This window comes from Sardina pilchardus, chromosome 7 (genome assembly GCF_963854185.1).
Source record: "Sardina pilchardus chromosome 7, fSarPil1.1, whole genome shotgun sequence".
NCBI classification, from domain to species: Eukaryota; Metazoa; Chordata; class Actinopteri; order Clupeiformes; family Clupeidae; genus Sardina; species Sardina pilchardus.
Genome location: NC_085000.1, coordinates 27,596,932 through 27,613,813, shown reverse-complemented (window position 1 = coordinate 27,613,813; position 16,882 = coordinate 27,596,932). Strand labels below are relative to the sequence as shown.

General features: G+C 46.5%; 1 protein-coding gene across 1 annotated transcript in view; it reads left to right on the top strand.

Moving 5' to 3' along the window:
• Positions 1–685: 685 nt before the first annotated feature.
• noc2l (NOC2-like nucleolar associated transcriptional repressor) overlaps positions 686–16,882 on the top strand; it is a 31,485-nt gene continuing 15,288 nt past the window's right edge. Inside the window, exons 1-15 of the mRNA XM_062542038.1 lie at positions 686–737; positions 1,345–1,488; positions 1,636–1,819; positions 1,943–2,047; positions 2,439–2,553; positions 2,724–2,820; positions 3,620–3,698; positions 4,186–4,296; positions 5,619–5,732; positions 6,215–6,403; positions 8,242–8,381; positions 9,750–9,861; positions 12,956–13,069; positions 14,873–14,974; positions 16,536–16,679. Of these exons, the coding sequence (XP_062398022.1) occupies positions 718–737; positions 1,345–1,488; positions 1,636–1,819; positions 1,943–2,047; positions 2,439–2,553; positions 2,724–2,820; positions 3,620–3,698; positions 4,186–4,296; positions 5,619–5,732; positions 6,215–6,403; positions 8,242–8,381; positions 9,750–9,861; positions 12,956–13,069; positions 14,873–14,974; positions 16,536–16,679 (1,770 nt within the window). The 5' untranslated portion in view covers positions 686–717. The remainder of the gene's footprint in view (positions 738–1,344; positions 1,489–1,635; positions 1,820–1,942; positions 2,048–2,438; positions 2,554–2,723; positions 2,821–3,619; positions 3,699–4,185; positions 4,297–5,618; positions 5,733–6,214; positions 6,404–8,241; positions 8,382–9,749; positions 9,862–12,955; positions 13,070–14,872; positions 14,975–16,535; positions 16,680–16,882) is intronic.

Genomic DNA, 16,882 nt, shown 5'->3' with positions numbered 1-16,882 from the left:
CACATCCCTATGCTCACATCATGCGTCATAGGAAGGCGTGAACTCATGCGGCGTCAAGAATGCCTAGAATAAGCCAACAAATCGGCCTTCGAGATATTAAGATTCTCTCTGCAGGTTTCGATTAATGTAATAAATTAAACGGAAATGTATATCACCTTGATTAATTCATTCAGCATTCATTGCATTAAAATAGGCTGACACTTGACCATGTCATGACTCTTGTATCAGGCACTACACGGCTAAACAAAGATAGGCCTATAAAGAGCCTGGTTTTAACCAGGATAAAATAAAGATAGCCCATTACATTTGTTAAACGTATCCCGCAAGCACTTTTCTCTGTTTGAAAGTCTTAAACAATCCGGAAAAAGGCTACTCATCATTTATAGTTTTTTTTAATCTAAAAAAATGTGTGATCCCACACACTTAATTGAATTCAAACGCCAAAACATTCCATTTCTTTTATGTTTAATCAAAACATTTAGCCTATTATTGTCACTGGTGGTGGAGCATGCATACAGGTGGCTACTTTCTAGTAGAGGTATCTGTAAGGGAGACACTTCTACTCTGATAAATGCATGGATCGTGAAATCGTGAAACATACCCGCCTGAATTGTACATCATTCTTTTTAGACCGTAAACATAAAACTTGGTTAGAGTACGTCACTGCTGCGCGATGCATTGTGGGTATTCGTATTGTAGGCACGTTTTCTATCCAGCATGGCAAGCAAGCAAAAGAGGTAAGGGTTCTGGAAAACGTGTCAAATTATATTGATATACGTGGGTTTAAGACATGTACCCTGTATGAATGTGTCGATCATTTTGCTCAGGTTCCTGTAAATTAGTTTAACGTACAGCTAAGACAAGAGTTTTATTTACAGTGGACCCATGTTCTCTTGTGAGCTAAGATGTCCTTCTCATTAAGTTAGCTGGCTAACTTGCATTGCACACACGTTGTAAAGTTGTTATGACATGTTTAAGTCTGAGACTTTTTAAATAAAAATATGTAATTCTCTAAGTATTAGCACTATATCATGCTGTTTGCTATGTAGATGAGATTATTTCACCTCAATAGCTCTCATCAGTCAATGTTTATGAGAGCATGCTAGCTAGCTGTTTGAAAATGGAAAGAATTATGTCTGATTTTATTCATCAAATCATAATGAATACATCTTCTGGTTCTTGTTATTTACTTCGATACAATAGTCTTGTGAAGTCTTAATGTCACAGCTGCACGTGTAACGTTCTCTAATCCTTGCTGGTCGCAAACCACACGCGACTTTTAAAGTAGTGGTCTGTTTGTAAATGTTTATCGATTACTTTGAACTTTTTATGGACTTATTATAGGAAGTTGAAAGACTTGTCCGTGGATGAGTTCCTGGTGTCTGGCTTTGATTCAGACGGAGACGACTCTGATTCGGATGGAGAAGAGGATATCCAACAGAATGGCAAGAAGAAGAAAACTGACCCTAAACCTGACCCTACTGACACGTGAGTGTTGTATACAGTGTGCAGTCTGATCTGAAGTCCTTAGATGTCAGTGCTTCAGCGTGTGATTTAACAAGCTTTCGGGTTTAGCCAGTACCAGCAGCACACTGTTTCATTGTTTTTTGCTAACTTCGCTGAGATGTGTTGTAGGATCTCCAAGAAGAAAGGCAAGGCGACTGAACACAAGGACCAGTTGGCTAGGCTTCAGGCAAAGGATCCAGAATTCTACAAGTTCTTGAAGGCCAATGACCAGAAGCTGCTGAACTTTGACGACTCAGACAGCTCGGAGGATGAGGATGAGGAGAAGTATCACACCCTACCCTCTGAGCTAGAGGTATGCATAGTCATTCTTGTAACACAAAGAGGGGGGAAAAAACGTACATATTGGTTTTGTTTGTCATAAGTGAACCCTATAGGAGAACCTTCCTTTGAACATTTTCATTACATTTCCAATTAGGAGGCTAATTCTGATGAGGAAGAAGATGTACCTGCCAAGTCGAAGAAAGCTGAATCCATCCCAGTCACAGAGAAGATGATTACTGAGTGGAAAGCGGCTCTGAGAGTGAGTGTTGTTTTTAATGAATCACTTAGAAAACAAATGACGAGTGACATGGCCACAATGCAAAGCAGAGTGCCTGAGTCTGTCACTGCATTGAATGTGTGATATGTTGTGTGGACCTTAATTGCTTTCATTGAATATTTTCAGTGACTTATCATTAGCTAGCTATTATTCTTACTTGTTTATAGAGGAATGTAAACAAAGAAGATTAACTATATATGACAGAAGCAGGAAACTGCTCAACACTGGTAATACATAATAATATGATAATAATAATAGAATAATAGTACTGGCTGTGAGTGGCTTCAATAAATCAGTTTTGTATGTTTTGTTGTTGTTATTGTGTGTGGTTCTGCTTGAGCCACTTTCAAACCATAATTGTCTTTGTTTCTAGGCTGAACCCTCCCAGCGACTCTTCAGAGAAGTCACTCAGGCGTTCAAGGGCGCTGTAGCAACAACGAAAGGCGAGAGTGATGAGCAGTGCCGATATGCTGTGTCCGATAGTGCAGGTAATGCAAAAGTGAGCTTATGTGCAGGAAGATGTAATGTGTGCAAACATAGTGCAATGTACTGTAACATGCAATGTGTTAAATGAAGCATTAGCTAGCATTGTTATTCCTTAATAACAAAAGGCATGTCTAACTGTGTACTGTCTGTTGTTTCCCATGTCTTTGTGTAGTGTTCAATTCGCTGGTGCTGTTCTGCATAAGAGATATTCCAGGGGCTTTGCAGAGGATGCTTGACCTCAAGTCACTTGAGAAACAAGACCAGAAGAAGTAAGAACATTTTGCCTCTTCAATTACCCCTCACAGGTGGTACTACACCAGGTTAAGCATAAGCTAACTGGACATTTTAACACTGCTGGATTTTCCGCGATACTTATATGGCCGAACTACTTATTGGCAGAACGCCTGTCGGTTTTAGACACACCAAGTCGGAATGGAGGGCCGATTTGGCCCACCAGTTTTACCACCAAGAAGGGTAGTCACAGAGGTGACACATTTGGTTCCAGGGTAGTCACAGAGGTGACACAATTGGTTCCAGCACAAGGGTAAAAGCATCAAGGCGGAATGTAGCAATCTGGGCGGGCGTCTTGATGACACTACATATGTCCGACCCACCATCGGCAGATTTAAAATCTGACCGATCAAAAGCAGCAATAGCAGAGACGGCACATTAAGGCACATTTCTGCCTGTTCTTTGCTGTGAAGCTTAAATACACATGCATTACACAAGCTGAAACGAGTGGGATGTCCGACAGAACTTACAACAGATACATAACTCTGAAGTATTCATACTCTTGCAGCTTTGTGTTCTCATTCTCTTTACATTTTGCTATTTGATTCTGCTTCCTGTCTCCTCAACATGCTAGCTTGCATATGAACACTCACACCAAGGCAGCAATTTTCATCTCCTTTTTAGATAGATAATGCAGCATAAAGATGTGTCTTCTCCATGTGAATTATGTGCAATATCTATCTAAAAACAGCTTGTGTGTATATTCAACAAGGAAATGTACCTCTCATTTTTTTATTTTTTTTTAAATCCCATTGTTTTGTTTTTTCTTATTTGCAGACTGATATTACCATCATCTAGTAAGAGGTGGCAGAAGAACATGCTTGACATCAAAATGTATCTTAGTGGTCTTCTTCAGGTATGGAAAAGTACAAACCTACTCATCCACACATACAAAAACAGTCCTTTCTTGAGAAGGCTATACTATGAAGCAAGAGAAGTGTTTAACACGGACTAACTGCTGAACAGTAAAAGAACGCTGCACTGAGCAGCTTTTGCATAATTAGGCAATAAGCCCCAAGAGGCAGTTATATATCGTGAATATAGCACAGCTGAGGGGTGATCTTGCTTCGTAATATATCCCTCATGATCTTGAAAGTGTTTGTTGAAGAAAAATGAGCTGACGTAATTGTAGTAACTTTGAGATTTTTTATGACTTTGCTTAATTTGTTTGAGGATTAAAACGAATTCTGACTGTGGGAAGTCCTTGAATTTTTTTATTGAATTTTTGTCATCTCATTCCTGGTGCAACTGCTAACTCAAGTGTTCAGGTCAGGATTTACTATACATTGCGTGTCCATACAGAATCACTGTTGTTGACCTGTGCACCACAAATCTATTCACAGCTCTTGTCCAGCCTGACTCAGGCGACAGTGATTGCCGCTGTTCTCCGACACATTCACCAGATGGTGCCCTACTACCTGTGTCTGGCCAAACAGTGCCGATTCTTGCTGAAGGTAAGACCATCCTTTCATCACGTTGGCTCTCATTTATCAATTGAGCGTAGAAAACAATATAGATATGATATCAGCTTATGACTGCTCACATGATTCGTGATGCGTTCGTATTATTCCAATTCCTGTGTATGTATGAATGAATGTGTGTTGGTAAATGTAGTGGGGGAAAAGAAAACATGCGTCATTTAAATATCATACCTCTATATATTCTCATTGTAGAGACCTCATCCGTAGAATTTATGACATATAGGTGCATAATACTCCCAAAAGAGGATCATTTCTTACCTTGACATAGCTACAGTGGCGTTGCAAGTCCAGCTTGTTTTCAGGGAATGGCATTTGTCCCTGGAAAAAAAATGATGCCTTGCGGCCTTTCAAAATACTAAATAAAGTTATACTAATACTAAAACTATTTATTTGTTTTATCGACGATAAGTCATTCTGTCCACATAATGGCCACCTAAGCCTATAGACTATACTCTATGATCAAACAAAATGTACAAACTGGGTTGAATCTTACCGAGAGTGAAACCAACCTCTCATCACATGCATGTGTTGCTCTGCTGAGCTGGGGGCTCTCTCAGCTCCCCCTACTGGCCACATGCATACAAAACAACTCCACATCAAGCTACGGAGGATTGAAGGACTAGATTTGTATTCTATTTAGAATTTTCGGTTTTCGTGAGGGGTTAGGGAGTAGGTTAAATAAGGGCTGTCCAATGAATTCAATTTCAATTAGGACTTGCCAACATTGGAACAAGATGATCAGAATCAATTTGCCACATTCCCTTTTGCAAGATTTTATGATGTTAGAACTCTGTGTGTATTTACATTTACTTTTTAAATTCATCAGCAAGATGGGTTTTAAAATGAAACCAAATCCACTTTTGAAAGTTTTTACTCTAAACTTTAGTGAATTGATGGTTTCCAAAATTATTGTGTAATCCTTTTAAATAATCACAATCTCAGTATTGACCAGAATAATTGTGAATGATATTTAGCCATTATTTAGCTGTCCTAGTTTCAATGGTCTGTTTTCAGTTGAGGAAGTCATTCAGCACAGCCTCTAATTGTCAATTAATAATTTAATTGTCCCTATTGTTATCAAAAATGAAATCGTGTTCTCCGTTATTTGGCTTCCATTTCTGTGGTAGAGTTCTCTTGTTGGTTGTGTTCTCTAGTGTTTTGTTTCCCTTTTCTATGGTAGATGATTGCCTGTCTTGAAGGTGTACAGTCAGGTGACTGTGCAGGTAGACTTGGTGTTAATGACCTCTCTGTGACCCCTCCCCCCCCCCCCGTCCCGTCCCGTCCCGTCTCCTCAGCACCTGGTGAAGCAGTGGAGCACAGGAGAGGAGACCGTCAGGGTTCTGGCCTTCCTGGCCCTCAGCAAGATCTGCCGTCACAAGCAGGATCTCTACCTCACCGTCGTCCTAAAGGTGTGTGTGTGTGTGTGTGTGTGTGTGTGTGTGTGTGTGTGTGTGTGTGTGTGTGTGTCACATTTATAGGAAGAGTGATGTGATATTCAGAGCCATGTTCAAACACAAAATTGATATTGTGGAATTTTCAATTATATGAAGGTTTAGCTTGAAAAGGTATCAATCATTTTGAGAAATGTTTATTAGTTAGTTCTCTTAACAAACAATCGGTATCCTCCAAAATATCCAGACAGTGTGTGGATTTCAGCAGTAAATCAGTTTTCACATTTGTATAAACACCCAGACACAGGCAATGGGCATACAAAGAAATTATGGAATTTATCCTGGGACCACATTTGGTAACATGTATTGCATGAGTATGTGCAGTGATTGTGTGCCCTCTGTACGTAGGTCCTCTGTGGTAATATATCATGCTGGCTATCTATCTGACCACACTTTCGCCCCACGTTCTAACTTATTGTGTGTTTGTGTTATAATTGCAGCAAATGTACATCGCCTACGTGCAGAACTGCAAGTTCACCTCCCCCACCATCCTGCCCCTGATCAGCTTCATGCAGCGCACCCTGACCGAGATGTACGCGCTGGACACGCAAGTGTCCTACCAGCACGGCTTCATCTACATCCGTCAGCTGGCCATCCACCTCAGGAATGCCATGACTATGAAGAAGAAGGTGTGTGCGTGTGCGTGTGCGTGTGCGTGTGCGCGTGTGCGTGCGCGTGTGTGTGTGATATTCTGTGATCGCTAGTGCAGTGCCCGTTAAAACATGCTAGTCCTGTAGAAGAGCCCGTAGCCAGGTACAGAATTTAAGCATAGCCGCATTTGACATTTTTGACAAATCAAAATGGCATAGGCCTAAAAGTAGGTCTAACAGCTGTTCTGAGTTAAGGCTATGTCTAGCCTAATTGAATAGCTTGAGAGAACAGACACCTATTTGTAGAATGATGCATGGTTATATGAAATTAGCATATTGTGTGTACTGATTCAGTGCTGTGCTGTGCTGTAAGAGAGAGAGAGAGAGTGGCTACAACAGCTACAGAGTGGCAAAAGCCAATGTCTGCTTCTTTTTTATCGATATTTAACAATGTCTTTTGCGTTTCTTATTCTAACAACGTCAAATTTGACATTGCGCTGACTCGTACCTGTAGCAAGACACCTGCCAAGTTTGGAAAATGAAAAAAACAGACGAATGGTCTGAGAGAGGTGCTAATAACAGACACAGATGTTCCTATCATTAATAGATAGACTAGTGCAGTGCCCATTCAAACATGCCATTCCTGTAGGAAACCCGTAGCCCGATTACATGCCCACAGGTATGCCCGCTTTAAAAATGGATGACAGGGAAAAACACCATTCCAGCTTAGCATTCAATAATGAAAACCGAACATATTATAAGCCTATAATTAATGTGAATTAAGGTGAATTTAAGCATGGCTGCATGTGACATTTTTACAGATCAAAATGACATAACATCTGTTTTGATTTAAGGCTATATGTTTGTTGGTTAGTTTATTGAATAACTCCCCGATAGAGAAGACAAACCATTTTGTGGAATGATGCCTCATTATATAAAATTTGCAATGATGTGACTCAACAATCTTGATAGCCTATAAGTGACCTAATGCTCTGTCTGCCACTCGTTGTCTGTAGCTGATCGAAAAGACAAGCTTAAAGCTTTGATATAAGGCTATCTGTTCAGCCTATTGAAAACTTAATGAGACAGAAAACAAGCCATTTTGTAGAAAGATGCGTCACCATATGAGATTTGCAACGATGTGAGTTAAAAACAGTCTTTGTTGGTATAAGTGGCATGTTGCTCTGTTGCTCTTGCATTCAAATTGTTGTTTGTTTATTCAACGTCTCAAATCCAAGGTAGCCTGGGCTATTCGAAGTGTCAGTTTATTGAACATAATTTTTACATAATTTTGAATTGCCACTGCATTCGTGTTGGTTGGCGTGTTAATGCAAAATCCGAGCAATCATTTTATGCAAGCAACTGCATACAGGGAGTCTTTATTGTTGATGTCAGACATGATAATCATCCAAATATCTTGAAACTTGACCCGTGCTGTGCCCTGATTCAGTGCTGCCAAAACGTTGCTTACCCTCTCTATCTCTGGTCTTGTGCCGTGCTGTGCGAGAACAGGAGTGGATACAGTAGAGTGGAGGAAGACAGTGTGTGCTTATTTTACCGATACATTTATCTATGTCTTTAACATTTCTAATCCAAACAACGGCAAACTTGCCACTGCACTTACTCGTACCCATAGCAAGACACCTGCCACTTTTAGATAGATAGAAGATCATTCCTGAAATCATCACTCATAAAACTGATTGAAACATGATTAAAAAGCCCTCCTTGTTCAGTGTTATGCATCACTTTTTAGTAACTTGCAAGGAAAGGCATTTTATGTTCGCTGTTTACAGTGTAAATGTAGATGATTGTTATGAGGTTGGCTCTGAGGCCACTCGTATTATACACTCATATAACGTCCTGCTCTCTGTGTCCAGGAGACGTACCAGTCGGTGTATAACTGGCAGTACGTGCACTGCCTGCACCTGTGGTGCCGTGTGCTGAGCTCCCTCCACCCCAGCGACATCCTGGAGCCCCTCATCTACCCACTGTGCCAGGTCATCGTGGGCTGCATCAAGTAAGAGCACCCTTACCCCACGCACACACACACACACACACGCACGCATAGAGGACACTGCCCAGCTGCCTGGGTGTGGACTGTCTTTCCCAGAAGCTTAAAACAGGAGAGGATTTTGTGCATGTAATGGCCAGTGCACAGTTGTTTTTAGCAATGCCCGTTATTTCAGGGAGTTGTGGGAATGGGTGGAAAACGCATTAATTTTTACATGCTCACAGGGAAAACGAGCCCTGCAAAGCCTCCAGCAGGGGGAGCTGTTGGATAAATTGTGTGTGTGTGTATGTTTGTGTGATGTCTATGCTTGTATTCAAGGACCTGTTGTAATGTGATCATGTGGTTGTATGTGTTATAAGGAACACACCAACCTTTTGGGACTTTAGCTTATTCACGGTGTTCCCCAGAGTTTAATAAGCCAATACATGCCCTTCTCCTCTACATGCATGTAGTTACTCTGTCTGAAGCACCCACCGCTAGCCTAGCTTAGCACAAGTGCCTGGAAGTGGCCAGCTTCATTAGCCTACACCTCCCAATAGTGGTTCCATAATTTTTACTATTTACATGCTGTGATCTTTATAGTTACAACAGTGTCAAAGGAGACACATCCCTTTTGTAAGCTTATGCATACTTGGTACACTTGGTGTTCCGTTCCGGCGAAGCACAGCTACTTGGGCAAAGTGGTTTGCAGGCAACACCTGAAAAGCTCCAGTGTTACTACATCAGTGTTACTAGTGTTACTACCCTGAATGAAAACATAGTTCCAAGTACGTATATATGTCTACAAAATGGCTGTGTCATTTGACTTTGTTATTTGTATGATAACTAAGATAGCGGTGGGTGCATCAGCACAAGTATCTATACGCACAGAGATGAGAAGGGTATGTTTTGAATTCTCGAACTCTGAACTCTGTGGCGAATGAGCTGAAGTCCCAAAAAGTCGGCGTGTTCCTTTCATTTGCTTGTTATTGAGAGTTCCTCTGAATGTTTTGCATGGAGTGCACATACTGTACATACATTTATATTCTTATGTTTCAGTAGCTTGATATTTGCAATTATCCATGCCTTTATTACAGATTTTATGAGGGATTTTTAGTCTTGGTTTTTCTTATTAGTCCTCACTGCAACGGTACTGACTTGTTTTTCCTTGGTTTCCTCCGCCCCTATCCCTTTCTCTCTTTCTCTCTCTGTTTCTCTCTCTCTCTCTCTCGCTCTCTCGCTCTCTCTCTCTCTCTCTCTCTCTCTCTCTCTCTCTCTCTCTTCTCTCTCTCTTTCTCTCTCTGTTTCTCTCTCTGTTTCTCTCTCTCTCTCCCGCTCTCTCTCTCTCTCTCTCTGTTTCTCTCTCTCTCTCTCTCTCCCGCTCTCTCTCTCCAGACTGGTGCCCATCGCCCGCTACTACCCGCTGCGGCTGCACTGCGTGCGCGCCCTCACCCTCCTGTCCTCCAGCACCAGGACCTTTGTGCCCGTGCTGCCCTTCCTGCTGGAGGTGAGTTCCCTCGCCGGCGCTGCCCACCGCGGCTGCTCCCTGTGCCCGGCCCTGACCCGCAGGAGACTGGGCAGTGCCCCGCCGACCACTTCACAGCACCCTGTCGAGTGCGTGTGTGTGTCTGTGTGTGTGTGTGTGTGTGTGTGTGTGTGTGTGGGCATGGCCTGGAAAAAGCCCTGAGGGGGGAAAAAAATGTGTGAAACTCTAAATTCTAGCTCTCGCCGTGCTCTCTCTCTCTCCCCGGCGCATACGGGAGCCCAGCGTGCGATGTGACCACCGCTTAATAACAGGGCCGCGTGTGTGTGTCTGTGTGTGTGTCTACTGTCTGTCTACGTCTGTGTCTATGTCGGGGCGTGTGACGCGCGAGGCTTTGTTCAGCTCTCGGAAGGGGGAAACTTTCCATTTATATAACGCGGCGCATTGCGTCCGCTGTGGTCTTATTATATGGGGGGGAGGACAATAGCACGTGGCCCTTCTCGGAGTCTCCGCCAGTGGTGTGGACGCCGCCGCCAGCCCTAGGTGGGAGGGAGAGAGGGAATCCGCTTCTGGGAATAGGGGTGGGGATTGTTGTTTGTTTTGGTATTGTGTTGCTGCTGCTGCTGCTGCTGCTGCTGCTGCTGTCGTCGTCGTTGTTGTTGTTATTGTTGTTTGTTGTGTGTCTTACCTCTTGCGACCTCGGCGATGCCGTTTTTGTCTATCGACTGAAAACAAGCCTGAGTGAGCACAAAGGCCGCCGTGTGAATCTACAAACGGCAAAAGATGAATTAACGCGCACACACACACACAGAGAAAGAGAGACAGGCGAAAGGAAAAACCTACTGAACACATATCACTAACCTCAACATGTACTTCACGTTGCTCCTTGTTCTATGGTGTGTGTGTGTGTGTGTGTGTGTCTGTAAGTATGTGAGCAGCCCCCTCTCAGTTAGCCGCCTTTCGTTATCGGGAGAAGTGGAGGACTTTTTCCACAGTGTGCGGTGGCTGACATGCAGCACGAGTGTGTGTGTGTGTGTGTGTGTGTGTGTGTGAGAGAGTGTGACAGCGTGAGCGGCAGGCCCGTGTGGTGGCAGCTGCAGTTAGAATAGCAGCAAGGAGGCGGCAGCCGCCCAGACCAACGGAAGGCTGGGGGCCCGGAGAGAGAGGGGTGCTGCGGGTAGCGGTGGTGGCTGGTGGAACGGTCAACTCCTTTGTGTGTTCAGCAGCCGCCTGACCAGAGTGTGATAAAAATGTGTGTGTGTGCGTGTGCGGTGGGAGGTGTGTGCGTCTGTGTGAGTGAGTGTGTGTGTGTGTGTGAGTGTGTGTGTGTGAGTGTGTGGGGGGCAGCCTGTGGTTTACGCTCCTCTGTGAACACGCTAAGCAGACCACATCCTCCCGCCTGCACCCCCCCCACACCCAACCCCCCGTAGACCTGCTTTCAGCTCCCAGTGTTTATTTGTGATGCACTGCACTTCCTGTTTTTTTCCTCCCTCCCTCCCCCGCTCTGTTTCTCTCTTGCCTGCTCGCCGTCTCTCCCTCTCTCTCTCTCTCTCTCTCTCTCTCTCTCTCTCTCTCTCTCTCTCTCTCTCTCTCTCTTTCTCTCTCTCGTTCTCTCTCCCTCTTTCTCTCTCTTTATTTCTTGCTCTCTCTCTCTCTCTCTCTCTCTCCCCCTCGTTAAAACGGGGGGCTGTTGTGCTGCCAGGGGCCGGGTTGAGCTGGCCTGCCTCTAATTGAAGCAGCAGAAGTGGCCCCTGGTGCCCCCCCACTCCACCCCCCCACCCCCCGGCTGGCCGCTGGGGCGCGGGCCCCTCTGATTCAGGGCTTCCTGCCTCTAGCGCCCCTGAGCGTATCAGGTTGGGACCATGCGCCACCGTTTCCTGCTGGTCCCCGCAGGCCGACGCCACATCCGATGTTTGTGCAGGCCACCTCGACCCTCGGCAGCACTGCGAGCGCGCACACACACACACACACACACACACACACACACAGGAGCACGGTTTGCTCACACGCAGTTGTACACTTACAGCACACACATCTATATAAGCCCTCACACACACACACACGTGCACGTACTTGGAGGCACAGTGGAGGCACGCATGCACACACACACACACTCAAGCGTGCACTCCATTCACACACACAGAACACACACATTTATTACACTCGCCCACTCAACGTGTTCACACACCTAAACTCACTTGCACAGTTAGAAACCCTAAGCCTTCAGTCAAAAATGTCACGCTTGCTCACACTCACTTATATATATATTTAAACACCATATATGTCATTTGACCCATCTGACGAACGCAACACACACACACACACACACACTCACACTCATATGCCTTGCTATTAGCAAGTTGGCAGGAAGTGGGCACAGAATAACCTCCCCCCGACTCTCAGTTGCGTCCAGAGGTGTGTGTGTGTGTGTGTGTGTGTGTGTGTGTGTGTGTTGTGTGTGTGTGTGTAACCTCCCACCCACCCACCTCCGCTAGTCGTGAGGCAGAACGCCGTCTCTGGCTCGGCCTGTGTTAAAGAGATGGCTGTTAACAGCCAGATTCCATTTTATTTTTATAGAGCTTTTAAAAAGGCTCCCGCACAAAGCACTTCGCTCAAGTTCAAGGCCTGGGCAGCGCAGCCAAGATTCCAGCAGCGCCTCGTGCTGGTGTTTGGTGCTGGGGCTCCCCCAGATATAAATAACACTTGTGCTGAATGTTTGTGTTTTTTGATGTGCCACCTTTTGTTAGACAAAGCCGCACCAGTGTTATACTCCAAGATTCTTTTAAGGTAGTCGGTCGTAAGATAGTAAGTTTGAGTATCCTAAAGACTGTTTTAGTGTTTTTATTTCATGTGTTTGATTTGAGTAAATCTGCCCGTTTCATCTGTTTGATTTGAGTAAACATGGTGCATACCATTTGTCCTCCAGTCATTTCTTGAGTAATTTCTCCAAGTTATGAACAAGAAGTTGCAAATGGAATGCCCCCAGAAGTCATTTTCCGACTCGTCAGCTCGTTTGAACCTGGAGTACCCCGTTAATGTCATGTATGTTTGTTTGTTGTTGTTATTGTTTGTTAGTGTCCATTGTTATTGACGCCATAGCATTGTGTGTTCTGCGCAGATCCTCCAGCAAGAAGACTTCAACAAGAAGCCAGGCCGCATGAGCGTCAAGCCCATCAACTTTGACGTGATCTTGAAGCTGAGCAAGACCAACCTACAGGAGAAGGCCTTCAATGTAAGCTCCCATCAAGTACCTCTCCTGACGTGTTCATGTTTATTTGTTCATTACTTCGGTCTTAAGATAGAGTTTCATGTCTACGGTACCAGTAGGATCTGGTTCTATTGAGTCCTCCATATGCCCTCGTTGGAGGAAGATGATCCTGCACCGTGTTTTTAAATCAAATGTGAAACTCTTGCCATGTGTTTGCATCATTCATGATGACGTGGACTAATTCCCCATATGTAGCAGCTTATAAATTAGATAACCATGATGTCGCTAACTGTGGACCATGGGGTGTGTCCTGAATTCACCCTTGACACTCACCTCATCCGGCCATATGGAATAAGCCCTTTAAGCAGTCTTAGACTGCCATTGATATTACTCATCGTCTTCCCCGTTCCTCAGACCCGACGTATAACTTCATAACAAAACAAACAAACAAGTGAAATAAAGGTGTCAGAGAAACGGAGCTGAGATGTTGTCGCTTCTCGCCTTTGTTTTGTCTTTTCTCACTAATTATCACTCTCTGTCTTAAGTTAGTCTGGCCTTTCTGTCTATCTTCCTCTCCTCTATCCTTTTCACTCTCCCTATTCTCCTCCTTTCTCCCTCTTGGTTCTCTCTTGCTCTCCCTCTCGCTCTCTCCCTCTCTCCCTCCCTCCCTCCCTCTCGCTCTCGCTCTGTCCTGTTGATCGGGCGTAACTGGATTGAGGGCAAAGCTGAAGGCCCTTGAACGTGGCCGACAAGCGAGAGGGGTGAGTGGCCACGCCTGCCGCCGCTGCCAAGAGGATTGCCACGCGGGGCTTGGGCGATTATCCCTCTCGCCCGGCTGGCAACACGGCGCTCATGCCAGCCCCCCCCCCCCCCCCCCACATCCCCAACCCATGCCAGGGCTCACCCAGACCGGGGCTTACAAGGGGTGGGGAGGCAAGTAGAGGGCATCGGTAGTGCCCACCCTATCACAACTGACCAGGCCAACCAGGGGAGGGGGGAGCCCAGCCTGCTTAGCTTCCCTGCCCCACGACCAGACCCCAGGCTGGGTCGTCAGACGGCAGTCCCCCCCCCACCCCACCCCACCCCTCTGCCCTCCTCCCAGCACCCAGGGGCCCGTCCAGCCATTGAGCCTGCCGAGCGGCTCAGGTCTCAATCCGCGTCTAAAAGCGGGGCAGGATTAGCAGGAGAAGGTGCCAGGCGCTGTAAGCCCTCGCATAAGCGACGTGTCAGCAAGCCTGCCAGGCCAGGGCACCAGGTGACAGGTGCGCCTCTAAGCTGATTGAGCGCCCCCAAGCTGTTCCGCTGGCTGCCCGGGCCGTCCCCGCCAGACCTCCCCGGCCGCCCGGCCGCCCGCCACCCCGCCCGGCTGCCTGACCGCCGGAGGTCAGGCTTCCAGGAACAGCCATTGTCCACGGGTAGCGTGTGTGTGCGTGCGTGTGTGTGTGTGTGTGTGTGTGTGTGCGGGATTACTATGAGCGATGGCGTGGCCCTGGAACTGCTAATGTTCTGGCCAGCCACAACCACACTTGCCCCTCCCTGTCTCCGCTTTCCCACTCTTTTATTTTATCCCCCCCTTTTGCCTCTCGTTCCTTCTATTAATGCACGTTTATCCTTCACTCCGTCAGACCTGTCTCAAAGCACATTTATCCCTTCTCCTCCGTCAGGCCTGTCTCAATGCACATTTATCCCCCTCTCTCTCTCTCTCTCTCTCTCTTTCTCCCAGTTGTTCTTCTCCCCTCTCTGGCGAGTCAGAGGACTGCGTGTGATTTGTAGACCTGTGTGTCTTTTTTTTTTACATCTGTGGTATTTGTCTATGCTGTGTTCCAGGACGGCCTGATCGAGCAGATCTACGACCTCATGCTGGAGTACTTCCACACGCAGGCGTGCACCATCGGCTTCCCTGAGCTGGCTCTCCCCACAGTCATCCAGGTAACGCGACACTCAGCCACATCCCCCAACACCCCCCCCCCCCCCCCCCCCTGGCACCGCAAAAACCTCTGGAATGTAGATTTACACGGTTTTAGTTCATTTATTCGTTTGTTTCATCTGTCAGGTTTGATTTTGAGTTTTTTTGGATACCCTTTTCTACCATGATACAGCCACAGAAGCTGCTATGGCATTAAACTAATACAAATGGGCCTAACTGCTGTTACCCCAGCCTCACGCCTGGGCCTGGACCCTCACAGTCCCCCATACGCAGCCTGGTGTAGCGTGGCCTGTGGATGCTGTTGGGGCATATGGAGTATGTGGATGGTGGCGGGGAAAGGCTGCTCTTTGGGATGTTCTTCCACTTTGAAGAGCTATTTGTGAACCACAGGCCCCCCCAACAGCCAGGCTACGGCAACTGGCCGCTCTCACAACAGACAAACGAGCTGGTCAAGTCTGGGCTGCCGCCTTTGAGCTAAATATACCAGCGGGAATATAAACGCACATAAACACGTGCTCACACACGCAAGCACACACACATGGGCGCACGCTCAGGCACGCACACCCTTCTGAGCCCACCACTGACCAACACAGGGGATGCCTGCCCAACACCGCACCAAACCCGAGAAAGATGTCAGACTGAAAGATGAGAGAGGGAGGGAAAAACAGATGGAGAGAGAGAGAGAGAGAGAGAGAGAGCGAGGAAAAAAAAGACACACAGGGAGAGGGGAGAATGTCTGCACTCCTTTGGTGTTGTTTTTTTTTTATCACCCTGGCAACTGCCCGGCCCACATTCTGTTTGAAAGGCACCCAGCCCGGGACATCCAGCCCCCATGTCCCAAGTCCAGCTTCCTCTCCTCTCTTCTCATCCCATCCCTGCTTTCTTTCTTTGTCTCTCTTTCTCTCTCTCTGTGTCTCTCTCTTTCTATCTATCTATCTTTCTCTCTCTCTTTCTTTTTCTCTCTCTCTTCCTTCCATCCTCTCCCACATTATCCTCTCTCCCCAGCCAGGAGAAGAGAAGAATGCCGCCACGCGCATTAAACCCATCTTGGGCTTTCGCGGGAGAGGCAGACAGTGAATGTATACCCATTGGCTAAGATGATTTAACAGGCTATTTGAGTGTCTACCACTGCAGTCTCATTCACCTAATACATATTTTAGGAGTTCGCCCATGAACCCGGGCAGAAAATTACAGCGGGCGCGACGCATACCTTCAGCATGTCGGCCCTCAGAAGACGAAGGCAGATTTCCCCCACGTAAACAAACACTCTGCTCTGGATTTAGACACTTAGCTAAGTGCAACAGGCTGAAGGCTGAGGGAGTCTTTTGTGGTGGACCCATTTTTTTGCACGCCGTCTCGGTCTCTGTTTATGCTCGGCCTCGTCCTCTCTCATTTCTTGTAACCATTGTCATCCTTTCTTTTCTTTCCCTCTTTGTGTCTTGTCTGTTGCTACCTTCTCTCCATCCTCCTCAATCCCCCCCCCCCCCTCTTCTCCTTTTCAACTACCCTCCCCTACCCCCTCCCCCCCCATTTCCCCCTCTGTCTTTCTTTCAATCTGGGCAGCTGAAGGCTTTCCTGAAGGAATGCAAAGTGGCCAATCACTGCAAGCCGATCCGGCAGCTCCTGGAGAAGATACAGGAGAACAGCAACCACATCACGAGCAAGAGGCAGCGGGCCGCCTTCGCCGTGGCCGACGGCACCGCCGTGGTGAGTGAGACTCTGTGCGCCTGTGGTGTGTGTGTGTGTGTGTGTGTGTGTGCGCGCCTGTGGTATGTGAGCGTGCCTGCGTGTGTGTGTGTGTGTGTGTGTTGTGTGTCCGCCAGAATGTCTGGACAGGTCAGCCGCACCGTATCCCAGAAGCCCTCATTCCACCTCCAAGGCAACACCTATGTCTGTCTTTCCCATCAGCC